This window comes from Neovison vison, chromosome 5 (assembly GCF_020171115.1).
Source record: "Neovison vison isolate M4711 chromosome 5, ASM_NN_V1, whole genome shotgun sequence".
Classification (NCBI taxonomy): domain Eukaryota; kingdom Metazoa; phylum Chordata; class Mammalia; order Carnivora; family Mustelidae; genus Neogale; species Neogale vison.
The window spans coordinates 54433655-54445886 of record NC_058095.1 but is presented as its reverse complement, the minus strand read 5'-3'; the positions used below and the strand labels follow the sequence as shown (position 1 = coordinate 54445886).

Genomic DNA, 12232 nt, shown 5'->3' with positions numbered 1-12232 from the left:
CACAAGCAGGGGCAGCAGCAGAGGGAGAGGGAGAAGCACGCTCCCGCTGAGTAGAGCCCCATGTGGGGCTCGATCCCAGGACCCTGAGATCATGACCTGAGCCGAAGGCAGAGGCTTAACTGACTGAACCGCCCAGGCGCCCTGGACTTACGTATTTTGCAACTGGAAGATTGTACCTTTTGACTCCCTTCACCCATCTCAGCACCCCACACCCCACTCTCTGAAAACCGGCAGTCTGTTTTCTGTACCTGTGAGTTTGGGTTTTTGATTTTTAGATTCTTTTTTTTTTTTTTTAATGTTTTATTTATTTGACAGAGAAAGAGAGATCACAAGTAGGCAGAGAGGCAGGCAGAGAGAGAGGGGGAAGCAGGCTCCCCGCTGAGCAGAGAGCCCGATGCGGGGCTCGATCCCAGGACCCTGAGACCATGACCCGAGCCGAAGGCAGCGGCTCAACCCACCGAGCCACCCAGGCGCCCCTGATTTTTAGATTCTCCATGTAAGCGGGGTCATATGGTGTTTGTCTTTCTCTGCCTTATTGCATGGAGCCTAATGCCTTCAGGGTGCACCCATCTTGTTACAGAAAGCACGAGTTCGTTGTCTCTGGCTGAGTTGTGCCTGCCGTGTGCGCATGCTGCGTCATTCCCCGTCCGTCCGTCATGCGTCCTGGGTCCGCTTCCTGTCTTGGTTTGGCCTGTAAGGCTGCGGCAGACGTGGGTGCAGATAGTGCCCAGTGTTTGTCCCACAGCCCAGGACGCACACGAGCGCTGGAGCCCTCCTCTGGGCTGCGGTGTGTGGCGTGCGGGCGTGGCTGCGGGCCCTGCCTGAGCTGGCCGGTCCGCCCATGCCTCTGCGCGGGCCCCAGCTGTGCAGGGTGCCGCAGGTGCCCGTGTAGGAGAAGACGGGTCCCAGACTTGCAGACGTCTGCCTCTGCTCTCTGTGGGGAAGTCAAGGAAGCCAAGAGCAGGTCCAGACAATCAAGAGTTCCCGTGCTGGTTGTGCTGGTTGGTTTGTGTGATACTAAAGGCATTTTAAAGCTTTTTTACAGTGTGCAAGAAACTTGCTCCTTTATCTTTTTTTTCTTTAAATAGTGATTTTCCTTTCAATGAATATCCAGTAGTGAAATTACTGGGTCACACGGTGTTTCCGTTTCTCATATTTTGAGGAACATCCGTGCTGTTCTCCAGAGCAGCTACAGCAGCCTGCGCACCCACTGGCCGTACACGAGGGTCCCCGTTCTCTGCTCCCTCGCCGGCCCCTGCTGTCTCCCGTGCTGTTGATTTTAGCCCTTCTGACCGGGGTGAGGTGGTATCTCATCGTGATTTTGATTTGTGTTTCCCTGATGCCGCGTGATGTTGCACATCTTTTCCTGTGTCTGCTGGCCATCTGGATATCTTCTCTGCAGAACTGTCAGGTCCTTCTGCCTGTTTTTACATTGTTCACTTACTCATCGGGTATTGAGTTGCGGTGAGTTATGTGTATATTTTGGAAGTTGGCCCCTTATCGGACGTGTGACTTGCGCATACGTTCACTCCTTTTCATTCTGTTGATGATTTCCTTTGCTGTGCAGAAGTTTTTTAGTTTCTGGCCTAGCTTGTTTATTTTCGCTTTTGGAGTCAGATCCAGAAATCATTGCCAAGATTGACGTCAAGGAGCTGACCACTCCTTAATTCTCAAAACCACCCAGAGAGGTGTAGGAAAATTTTCACATCTTACAAAGAAAATGTAAGCCCAGAAAGAAGTTTCCCTCGAGATATGAGGTGGTCAGTAGCGTGGCTGGGATTTTAGCCATTTCTGTTCAGCTGCAAACCCTGTCTTTCCCAGTGCGACACAGTGCCACCCAGGCCAGGGCGCGGTCCGAGCAAGGACGTGGAGACTAGAAAGTGTGTGCTTTCTAGGAAGTGAGTGCTTTCACTAGGAAGGTTTGGTTGGAATTTGGGGAGGGTGTTGGAGCTGTGGTTGGAAGGGCAGGTAGGGACCAGATTGGAGGGTGTGACACGGCAGACCTAGAACTGTGAGCAGCCTTTACCCTTTTGGTGTGGAGAAGCCAAGCAAGTGTGTGAGCTGAAAGCACATGCAGGCAAAGGGCTTCATGTCCCCTGGCCGGACCCTGAACCTCCCATCAGACCCAGTACCTGCTGCCCGACTAGCAAGGAGGGCACTTGACTGGCGTTCAGTGTCCCGCCTTCTTTCTTTCTTTCCTTTTTTCCATTCCTTTCCTTTTCTGCTCTTCTCTTCGCACAGTGTGCGCTTTGAGCTCACAGCCCCGAAACCAGGAGTCACGGGCTCTACCAGCTAAGCCAACTGGACGCCCCTGTCCCATTTTTGTTTTTGAAAAATACTTCTTCGAAAATAATTAAGACTTGTTATGTGTTAGAGCTGAGAGAGCAGGTACCTCTGCAGTGGGCTATGGGGGGCAGTTCCATGAGGAGGGCTGGAGAATGATGGCGGGGTGTCTGGTAGCAGCAGGCCCAGACTGGGTATGGGAACCAGCCACGGAGGCATAAGGGGGCTGCAAAGTAGCAGACAGTCTCAGGCCATGTGTCCTTCCATCTGAGAGCTGGGCCAGGTTTGAGGGTCACGGCCCCTTCACCAAGGTCAAGCTGCTGCCTCCCTGACCTCATAGGTGGTGGGAGGGCCTAGATACAGCTCATCAAACCGTGGCCGTCAGATTCATGTTGGAGCCTGTTCGCATCTAAGAGTGCCTTTGCCCAGACCTCTCCCCCTCCCCAGTTAACCATCCTTGAGTTTAGCTCTGTCTGAGCCCCAGCACACGCGGCACTTTGGCCATGGATCCCCCTTGGAATGTCCTCCTGGACCTGTGTGTGCTTGCACTGGGCGCCCAGAGGTCGTGGAGCCTGGGACTTGGAAGGTGGGGTCCAAACCAGAGCTGCGAGGCAGAGTGTCCGCACCCGCTGGGAGCCGGCCTGGCTTCGGGCTGCGGGGCAGGCACCATGGACTCTAGCCGCAACTTGGAAGTCTGTCCAAAAAAGAACGAGTGGACAGGATATTGTCGAAAGGTCCTTCCTGCTTTTGATTCTGTAATTCTTGGAGTTAATTTCTTTTTAAAAATGACATAGGAGGGGCGCCTGGCTGGCTCAGTGGGTTAAAGCTTCTGCCTTTAGCTCAGGTCATTGTCTCAGGAGACCATCTCAGGATGGAGCCCCGCATTGAGCTCTCTGCTCAGCAGGGAGCCTGCTTCACCCCCCACCCCCGCCTGCCTCTCTGCCTACTTGTGTTCTCTGTCAAGTAAATAAATAAAATCTTAAAAAAAAAAAATGACATAGGAGGGGCACCCAGCTCGTTTAGTCAGTGGTACGTGACTCTTGATCTCTAGGTTGTGAGTTCTAGCCCCGTGTTTGATGTGAAGAGTATTTAAAATCTTAATAACAACAGAAAATAATATAAACATAGTATATGCTTATTGGGGAAAACCATAAAGCATGTAAGGATGTTGAAGCAGGTCACATCTCCCTTATATCCCCGACACCTCTGAGTTTGGTCTGCGTGCTTTTACACACTGTCAGTGTGTGTGTCTGTATGTCTGTCTCTCTCTGCAGATGGGACCCTGCTGTCATCCTGTCTTCTAACTGTCCTTTCTTTGACTTCCTGTATCATAGTGTCCTTCCGTGTGAAACCACAAATCTTTATCATCTTATTGGCTACTGTTCTGTTGTTTGGATGTTCTGTAATTTTCGTAACTCAATCCTTTTTGCAATCTGGTTTTGCTGCTGTGAGCAGTGGACAACCTTGCACAGTACGGTGAATGTTACTGTCATCCTGCGTGGTCTGTAGCGCGAAGACTTAGAAGTCGAGTTTTTGTGTCCTAAGGAATGGCTTCTTCACATACCGATAATTGTCGCTTTCTGCTTGGAGCGGGTTTCGCTGGCTTCTGCCTCCCCTGGAGCGTGTGCAAGGCCCGCGCGGTCCCATCGTTGCCAGCCGGGTGGGTACGCAAATGTCCGGAGACGGGCGGGCTTGCCGCGGTCGGCAGGACCTGTGCCGGTTGCGGCGGAGAGGCTGCTCAGGTAACCAGCCCGCACAGCTTCTTGCAGGAGCCAGAGTGAATGAGCTGACGAAGCATCGCCAGACGGCCCTCCATCTCGCCGCCCAGCAGGACCTGCCCACCATCTGCTCCGTGCTCCTGGAGAATGCAGTGGACTTTGCTGCTGTGGATGAGAATGGAAATAACGGTGGGTGCCCTCCAAAGTGCCCCTCGTCTGGAAATCGAGGTGTCCCGCACCCTGGCCTGCCCTCCTTGGGGAGGCTGGTTTCCACAGCAGCAGAGCTGTGGCAGGGTGGGCTCTGGGCTGGGCTCCCATGGACCGTTCTGGGCAGCTTCCTCCCGAGCCCTGCAGTGGTTTCTGGTGAAGCCCTGAAGTCTTCGCTCTGGGTGACCACAGACACAGAGTGCATGGTCTGCCGGGGCTGCGCGCACGACTCCATCCTGGGGGGCGGTGAGGCTGGGGAGCCGTGGCTGTGTGAGTGGACGGGGGCTGCTGTGGCTGCATCCTGTTCCAAGGGAGGTTGTGAAGAGGCCATGTTTCCCGCACGGATCCTGGGCTTGCCCAGTAAGAGGTTTACCCTGCAGCTCTGCATCTCGCGGTCATGCACGGTCGGCTCAACAGCATCCGGGTCCTCCTGACCGAGTGCACCGTGGACGCTGAAGCCTTCAACCTGCGGTGAGTGTGTGTGGTCGGAGCAGAGGCCTGGGCTCCACGCCGCCTGGCCTGCCCTCACCGCCGTGGTCCCCGTGCCTCGCAGGTCCGCACTGTAGAACTAACTGGCCGGTAGTGCACTTGACCGGCTTTGGTACCTTGGAGTGTTTCTTTCTGAAAAATACTTTGTAGAGAAGCTTTGATGACCTAGTCAGTGTTCTTAAATTTATCTGGCATCACGGGGGTCAGAAAATTACATCTTTTGTGCATGACCCCGCATTTCCTGCTTGCTCTGTCAGCGGCCAGTCGCCCCTGCACATCCTGGGACAGTACGGCAGAGAGAATGCAGCGACCATCTTCGAGCTGTTCCTGGAATGCATGCCCGAGTACCCTCTGGATAAGCCGGACGCAGAAGGGAACACGGGTACGTCAGCGTGCGTGGCCGCCATCCCCGCTCCCGGGGCTCCCGCCTCCCGGAAAGACAGGAGCCCGGGCACACACGTCATCCTTGGAGGACACCTCCCTGCGCATCGGGAGGGGCTCTCAGAGTATCTGTCCCTGGAGCCCCCGTGACGTTCTGCAGTGTCTGACTGGGGACACACGCATGTCGGAAGTGTCTAGAGAACCCCCCAGCCACGCCCCTGTCTGCACACATGCCTGCCTGTGTTTCCTGTCCTCCTCTGCCCCTTGTCTGGCCCTGCACGTGCTTCCAGGGTGGGGGGTGTGCTGTTCTGTGTGTTGACGGGCTTCGGAAATGTGGCCCGTTACGCACACGGGCAGGAGTCCCGTGGAGGCCCTCCCGCGGTGCTGCTCCAGCTGCCTACGGTCATGGCGCTAACTCGTGTGGCTGTCCCTGCGTTTCTGAGGAACTCTTGCATGTAGACGCTTGTGCAGTGCCCGCAGCCCCCCTATTAGCAGTGCAGGCAGCACATCCCCATTTTTCAAGTAGGGAAACGGGTGAAACCAGCCTGAGCTCCCAGAGCCCTGCGCCGCTGCCGCGCTCCCATTCATCCTCCCTCCTGTCAGACCGCGCCGCCTCGGCCTTTGCAGCAGCGTGGCGTCCCAGGAGCATCCAGAACCTTAGACGGGCACCTGTATCCTGTCTGTTCTTGGCCTTGGTGTGTGAATGTGTTGTGCTGAGCCTAGGTCTGAGGGAGTCAGCTCTGGGAGTGGGTTGTGGGCCTGGCACCCGCTGCTGTGCGCCGCTGACCAGGAACTGGAAACAGGCAGGTGGCACTTCTTGTCAGGCTTAAGTGCACAGACCCGGTTCCCAGTGCCTTGCTCTCTTCTCAGTGGTGACGCTGGGTGTTTTTGTGACCTCTCTGTGCCTTTTCCCTCATTGGAAATCATCGCCCCCGTCCGCCTGCACCGTTGAGAAGACGGAATGAAGGGGGGAGTGCAGGGTGTTAGTGGGAGCTAACGGGAGCGACGGGCCCGCGGGGTCCTGGCTGGAGCCTGGGAGCCTAGAGGGCTGGCGCTTGCATGGGAGACCTCCCCGGGGTGGAGGGTGAGCCCGAGCTGACTTTTCTTTCCACATGTTCAGGTGTTCTGTGTCACGTAACTAGGGCTTTCTGCCCCTGAGCATGTGCCAGAGGGGGGAAGCTGAGACTGAGGCCTTCCTTCTGGGCCTCCTCCCGCGTCTGATCTCTGCTCACGTCTCTGGAGCGATGCGCTCACCGGGCCCTGGAGCGGCCCTGCACAGCCTGGGCTCCTGGCCCTGGACTGGACAAAGCTGTGTCCCACCCCCCCATGGAGGTTTCCCAGAGTGTCCGCAGGGCCTTTGCTGGCATGCACGCTGCCAGGGCCTGTGCTCCCCTCGGCTGGGCCCGGGTAGGAAGGAACCCTGCTGCTGTTTCGTTTTCCAGTGCTGCTCTTGGCGTACATGAAAGGGAATGCCAACTTGTGCCGCGCCATCGTCCGCTCTGGGGCTCGCCTTGGGGTCAACAATAACCAGGGAGTCAACATTTTCAACTACCAGGTCGCCACAAAGCAGCTTCTGTTCAGACTGTTAGGTGAGTGGCTCCTTCCTGCTCCTCCAGGACACATGGTCCTGGTGACCTCTGAACCCCAGAATGTGCCCGTGCATTCCTGGCCCTGTATACGGCTTTCTGAGGGCCGTGGTGGGAGAGGGGCTGTGAGCAGTCTCTTCCCAGAGTGCTCTCGGGCCCCATCTGCTCCCGGCTCCCCGATCCCACCAGCAATCCGTGAACTCCCGGGTCACCCGTGCATGGGTCCGGCAGTCCCTGCACGTCTATGTCCAGGCTCCGCATCCTCTAGGACAGCCTTCTGCTTCTGTCCCCACTGACAACACCCGCCCTGTTCCCTCTGTGGCGAGGAGAGCGGCACTCTGCGTGGTCTCATATTTGCCAGCGTCACCCCATCCCTGTTGAGGTGGCAGTGGCGCCGGGTGACCTGTCCAGCGTGCCTGAGTGGTCCACAGCAGAGCCAGTGCCCATGCACAGTGCGTCTCACACCCCTGCCATTCGCAGCGCACGTGGGCCGCCTTCTCAGAGCTCAGGGTGGGAGCCGTCCCGGGTGCTACTGTGGAAGGTGCTGGGCGGTGACCAGCCCTGCGCCGTTCCTGCTGTGAGGTCAGGCCGCGTGCACGGGCAGGGCGCTCTGGGCGGCAGAGAGCTGCTGTTCAGCCTGGAGATGAGTCACGGTTCTGTTACGCGTGCTGGTCACCTCCGGCCCGAATGCTCCGCAGCCCACACCAAGCCCTTAGCTGCTCTTGCCTCCTCCTGGCCCCTCGTCGCCTGTAGTGCTTGCTCTAGGTCCATCCCTTCCCCACTGGCCCCTTGCTGTGTGGCCCCTGCCGGTCTTCCCAGCCTGCAGTCTCTCTCCCACTGCGCCTCCTGCTTTGGCCACCCCTGGCCGCCCGGGTCCCCCCGCAGACGCTGTGCTGTCACGGCGTTGAGCACTGCCCCTCCTGCCCCAGCCTGCCTGGCAAGTGCTGGGGCTCCAGAGCCCTCCCCTGTGTTGCTCCTGTGCCCACGTCACTGCGACGGCCCCCAGGTCACCTGGCACGGTCACTCTGATAGGGACGGGGCCTCTCTGCCCATCCTTGCAGACATGCTGTCCAAGGAGCCTCCATGGTGCGATGGGTCCACCTGTTACGAATGTGCTGCCAAGTTTGGAGTCACGACTCGCAAGCATCACTGGTAAGGCCCCAAGGTAGCCCTCCAGAGGGGCGGTGGCTCTCCTGTCCCTGCTTCTGCCTTTCTCTGCAAGAAGCCATGGACCTGCCAGGGCCCTGCACTGGCGACGCCGCCGTGGCCGGTGTGCGCAGGAGGGTAGGGGCTTGGCTGCGCCGGGAGCCAAGGGGCTGGGCCTGTGAGGACCAGCCCGACTTCGGGCTGTGCCGAGCGGCTCTTGGTCTTTGACGAGCCTTCCTCGCCGGCGCTGTAACGTGTGCGGGGCTGGTGGTGCCGCCGCGGCCGCTGGAGGCCCCCTCACACCCCCTTGCTTTGCTTCCACAGCCGCCACTGCGGACGCCTTCTTTGCCATAAATGCTCGACCAAGGAGATTCCTATTATAAAGTTTGATCTGAACAAGCCCGTGAGGGTTTGCAACATTTGCTTTGATGTACTGACTTTGGGGGGGGTCTCTTAGGGATCCCCCAGGCCACATCCCGGTCGCCTCGCCGGCAGCTGCTCTGCTCAAGAGCCTGACCCACCCAGAGCAGGGGCTGGCCGTCCCGTCTTCCTGCGGAACAGACTGAACGATGAAGGACCCTGGGGGGGATTGACCCCATTACAAGGATTCCATTGGGTTGTCCGTGTGTCCGACTGTGATCGAGGTCACTGGACGACTTGTTGGACCAAGCTGTGTCGTCTCAGCACCACCTGTGACAAGAGTTGGACCCCATTCTGCTTGCAACATACTGGGACATTCGGAAAACCCCTCCCCTTCCGGTAGCTTAGTGTCCGTGTGGAACAATCCCGTGGTCTTCCTGCACCAGCAGCCGGGCGGGCGGGAACCTGCGGTGGGGCGGCTGGTGGCTGGCCGCCCCATGAGCGCTGCCTTCGCTCTTGGTAAGTGGCAGCGCAGTGTTTCCTCAAAGATTATAGGATCCTCTTGCCCCAAGGCTTGTTTTTTAAACCTAAGCTGATATTTTTAGTGAGCTGCCCCTTTAAAAAAAAAGGTGAAATCTTTCTAAACAGGGTTTAGAGATGAGAGCTGAAAAATCGTGGCCTTAACAACCGAAAGCTTTACCTGGGTTCAGGAGCACAGCGTCTGGTTCTCTCGTCTGGCTGCGTGCCGTGCGTGGAGGCCTCGCTCTGCCATCGGGGCACGCTGGCGGAGATGCACTGTGTGCTGTGCGTGGTGTAGAGCCGCGCTCCAGGGGGTTCTACGTCCGCACCTGTACTCGGAGCCCGCCTTGCACATGCACGCGCTAGTGACTCTGACGATTGGCCCTGATGGGGCCACGGTGAGCACGGGGCTGCTGGGCCCAGCGGTGGGGTGTTGGGGGGGATTGTGTGGCCTCCGGCCGGCAGGCACAGGGGCCCACAGTTCCCAGCAGCCTGCATGCGGTGCTAGCAGGTTTGGAACACGCTGGCTCATCCGTGGAATGAGGTCCCCAAGCTTTGGGGGCCTTCATCGCTGCTAGTGCGTGTTGCTAACCCTGTGGCGCTGAAAAGCTCCTTTTGAAGGTTTGGCCAGTTTTTAAAAAATGCACATTTAGAGAAACTTCTACCACTGTTTTAAACAAAGAAACTCTGAGATGAGCACGTGTGCCCATGAATTACTCTCAGAGCTTAGCAGTGTCAATCGTAACGCCGACTTTTCAGACTGTGAGCAACCACTACGTTGTTTTTGCGCTAATGAAGTGTGGGTGTACGTGTAAAGGGACTAAATATCTCAGCAACAGCCTGCTTTTCTTGCTTTGTTTTTTGGACGGTGGTCTGTCGTCTCTGTTGCTGTAGATTTATACAGTCTGTTGCCTAAATGTGTGTGTAAAACAAGCTGATAAGCCGGAGTGCTACTTTTTAATACTTCTGTCATTTATGAGATATATATGCTTTCTATGTTAACGTGAGCTTGTGCACAATGTTTAAAAGAATCAGAAGAGTCCTCTGGTCCTCTAAAGTCTGTGACACGTTTCCTGTAGAACTTCTGCAGAGGAACAACTCATCTTGACAGACACTTGCCCACGTGAGGCCCGTGGTCAGCTGAGCAGGACCATAAGGAAGTAGAGCTTCGTGAGGTAGCCCGGTTCTTTAGCTGGAAAGTAGGATAATTGTGCTTCAGATGTGAATCCAGGAAGTGCGTACTTTAATGCTCACTCTTTCCACATCAGGGTGGAGAGCGGAGAATGGGAAGCCCATCAGGGATCGGGCTGACGTCCCGCTCCTGCCCTGCTGTTACCAGTTTTAGTCGCTGTCTTGCCTCTCATTGCACTTAAGTGCTCAAGTCCTGTCTAAAATACGCTGAGGTCAGCTCCTCTTTGTTCCGGTCCGGGGATGGCAGAGTGCTGGGAGGCCCTGGAGTGGGCAAGCGTTTTGGGAGTTCCTCATGGCTTCGCTGTGTCCTTGTCCGTGCAGCGGGACCATGGGGTGCTCGCTGGGCTGCACACAGTGGGTTCCGTGGCGGCTGCCCATGGGGCTCCCACGTCCTTGCCCTTGTTGGCACTGGCCATGCTGCATGACTGCAGGGCTGTCCCCGTGTCACTTTGGCCCGTAGCCCAACTGCTAGCAGCAGCATCTCACTCGCAGTCCTTGAGAGAGCTGCCGGTTGCCCCGAGGTCCCGCGTGTAAATCCACATGCTGCACTGCGTCAGCTCTGCCGGCCTTCTGCCCGGCACCAGGCCCACTGCATGGGGACCTCCGCCTCGGCCCGCATGCGTGCCCGTGGCCTCACCTAACTGGCTGCGACCCCCAGCGCAGGAACTGGCCTCCCAACTTAAGTGCCTACACTTGGGACTTTCCGGTTCTGGTGATCTGGGGCGGCGTCTGGGCGGACGATGGGGCAGAACGAGTGCTACGCCTGGGGTCTGCGGCCTGCACGGTGTCCCCCCGCCACACATGCTCCGGCAGTGGGGTCCCTACGCCCGCTGGCCCTCTACCTCAGCCCCGAGTCACTGTGGCTGTGCCTGCGTGGAGGCCAGTGGCCCAGCGGGTCAGCCACTGCTCCGCATGCGCCCCCGCCTGGCCCGCTGCCTGGGACTGCGCTGGCCTGGTCCTTAGGCACAAAGTGGGGGGCACGCCTCAGGAGGGGCTGCGTGAGGCTTAGACCCAAGGGGCGCACTGGGCGCCCAGACGACAGTGGTACCATGCAGGGCAGTGGGACACGGTCCTGACGGGCACCGAAGGTCTTCTGAGACCAGGACTGCTCCCCTCATGATGGGCCCCTCCGTGGGGGCAGAGGCTGGGAAGCCGCGTTGTCATCGTCATTTAATGCAGCAATCGCGAGGAGCCAGTGCTTGACCAGATGCAAACTGAACATTGAAGCAGCCCCCAAAGTCGTCACACAGCCTTAAAGATGTTCTCTGGAAGATCGCCGCCCGCACGAGCTCCCTTTGGTGGCACAAACCCCGCGCTGACCTGTCGCACTCGGCGGACAGGCTTTGTAGCGGGGAGACCTGACTTGGCACGCGCTGGGCTTCATGGCTGGTCCTCCTGTGGCAGAGGCATCTGGCTGGCTGTTGCCGTGACAGCTGTGCGACGGGAGGGAAGGGGGGTTGCAGGGCAAGAGCAGGAGGTACGCATTGGGGGGGATCCCTTGGGTTTCTTGCCACGCAGGGCGGTGCTCTGTGCGGGATGGTGGCCTTGGAAGGCTGGGACAGTGGGACCAGGAAGGCGCCGATTGGTGGCGTTCGTTGGAGTCCGTGTCATGGAATGTATTTTTCAAATACTGATATCTGCATTTTCTGTAACCATTCCTTACAATAAAATGAGGTAAAATTGTGCATTTAAAGTGGAAACGTCAGCAAGACATTTGTAGTCACTTTTTAATGCAGAAATACCAATAAGCATTAAAAACGGATTTTAACTCCTGACACGTGAACCCACTTCTTGAGTAGCTCACCCTTTAGGAAAGTTGGAATTTCCAGGACTTTTCAGAAGCACGTTGGTGGATGCGGTCCCAAAATAGCTGTGCTAGGCGTGAGCGACCAGCCACCTGGACGTGCCTGGGGCCGATGTCAGCCTGGGCAACCACGCTTCCACTCTGACCCCTCTCGCGGTCCCGGCCCTAGGCAGGGTTCTGCTGGCCCTGGTGTAGCGGGCCGATTCCGAGAACGCTAGGGGAAGTTCGGGGACTTGCAGACCAGAGCTGAGGGGCTCACGGAGCCCCTAAACATATCCTGCGACTCTTGCTGCCTCCCTGGGCCTCACACGTGCTGGGCTGACACATTCTCTCTCCTGGTCTTCCATCTTCCATCCTGTCCCCCCAGGGTTCAGACCCGCTGTGGAGATGGAGCTCATTCTCTGCTGGCTTTTCTCATGGCTGACAGGCACAGTTAAGCGCCTCCAGGGGACGAGCCCGCGTAACCCTCACAGCCGTCCTGGAGGGGAAGGCTAGTCGGAAGGTGTGTGAACCCACGAGAACTGGGCCAGCATAGGTCCTGGAGCTGC

General features: G+C 57.6%; 1 protein-coding gene across 2 annotated transcripts in view; it reads left to right on the top strand.

The window, feature by feature from the left end:
• ANKFY1 (ankyrin repeat and FYVE domain containing 1) overlaps positions 1-11655 on the top strand; it is a 74622-nt gene extending 62967 nt beyond the window's left edge. For both annotated transcript variants that reach the window (XM_044248827.1, XM_044248825.1), the window contains exons 20-25: positions 4043-4190; positions 4589-4679; positions 4955-5079; positions 6521-6667; positions 7726-7816; positions 8135-11655. In XM_044248827.1, the coding sequence (XP_044104762.1) occupies positions 4043-4190; positions 4589-4679; positions 4955-5079; positions 6521-6667; positions 7726-7816; positions 8135-8267 (735 nt within the window). In that variant the 3' untranslated portion in view covers positions 8268-11655. The remainder of the gene's footprint in view (positions 1-4042; positions 4191-4588; positions 4680-4954; positions 5080-6520; positions 6668-7725; positions 7817-8134) is intronic.
• The last annotated feature ends 577 nt before the right edge of the window (positions 11656-12232 follow it).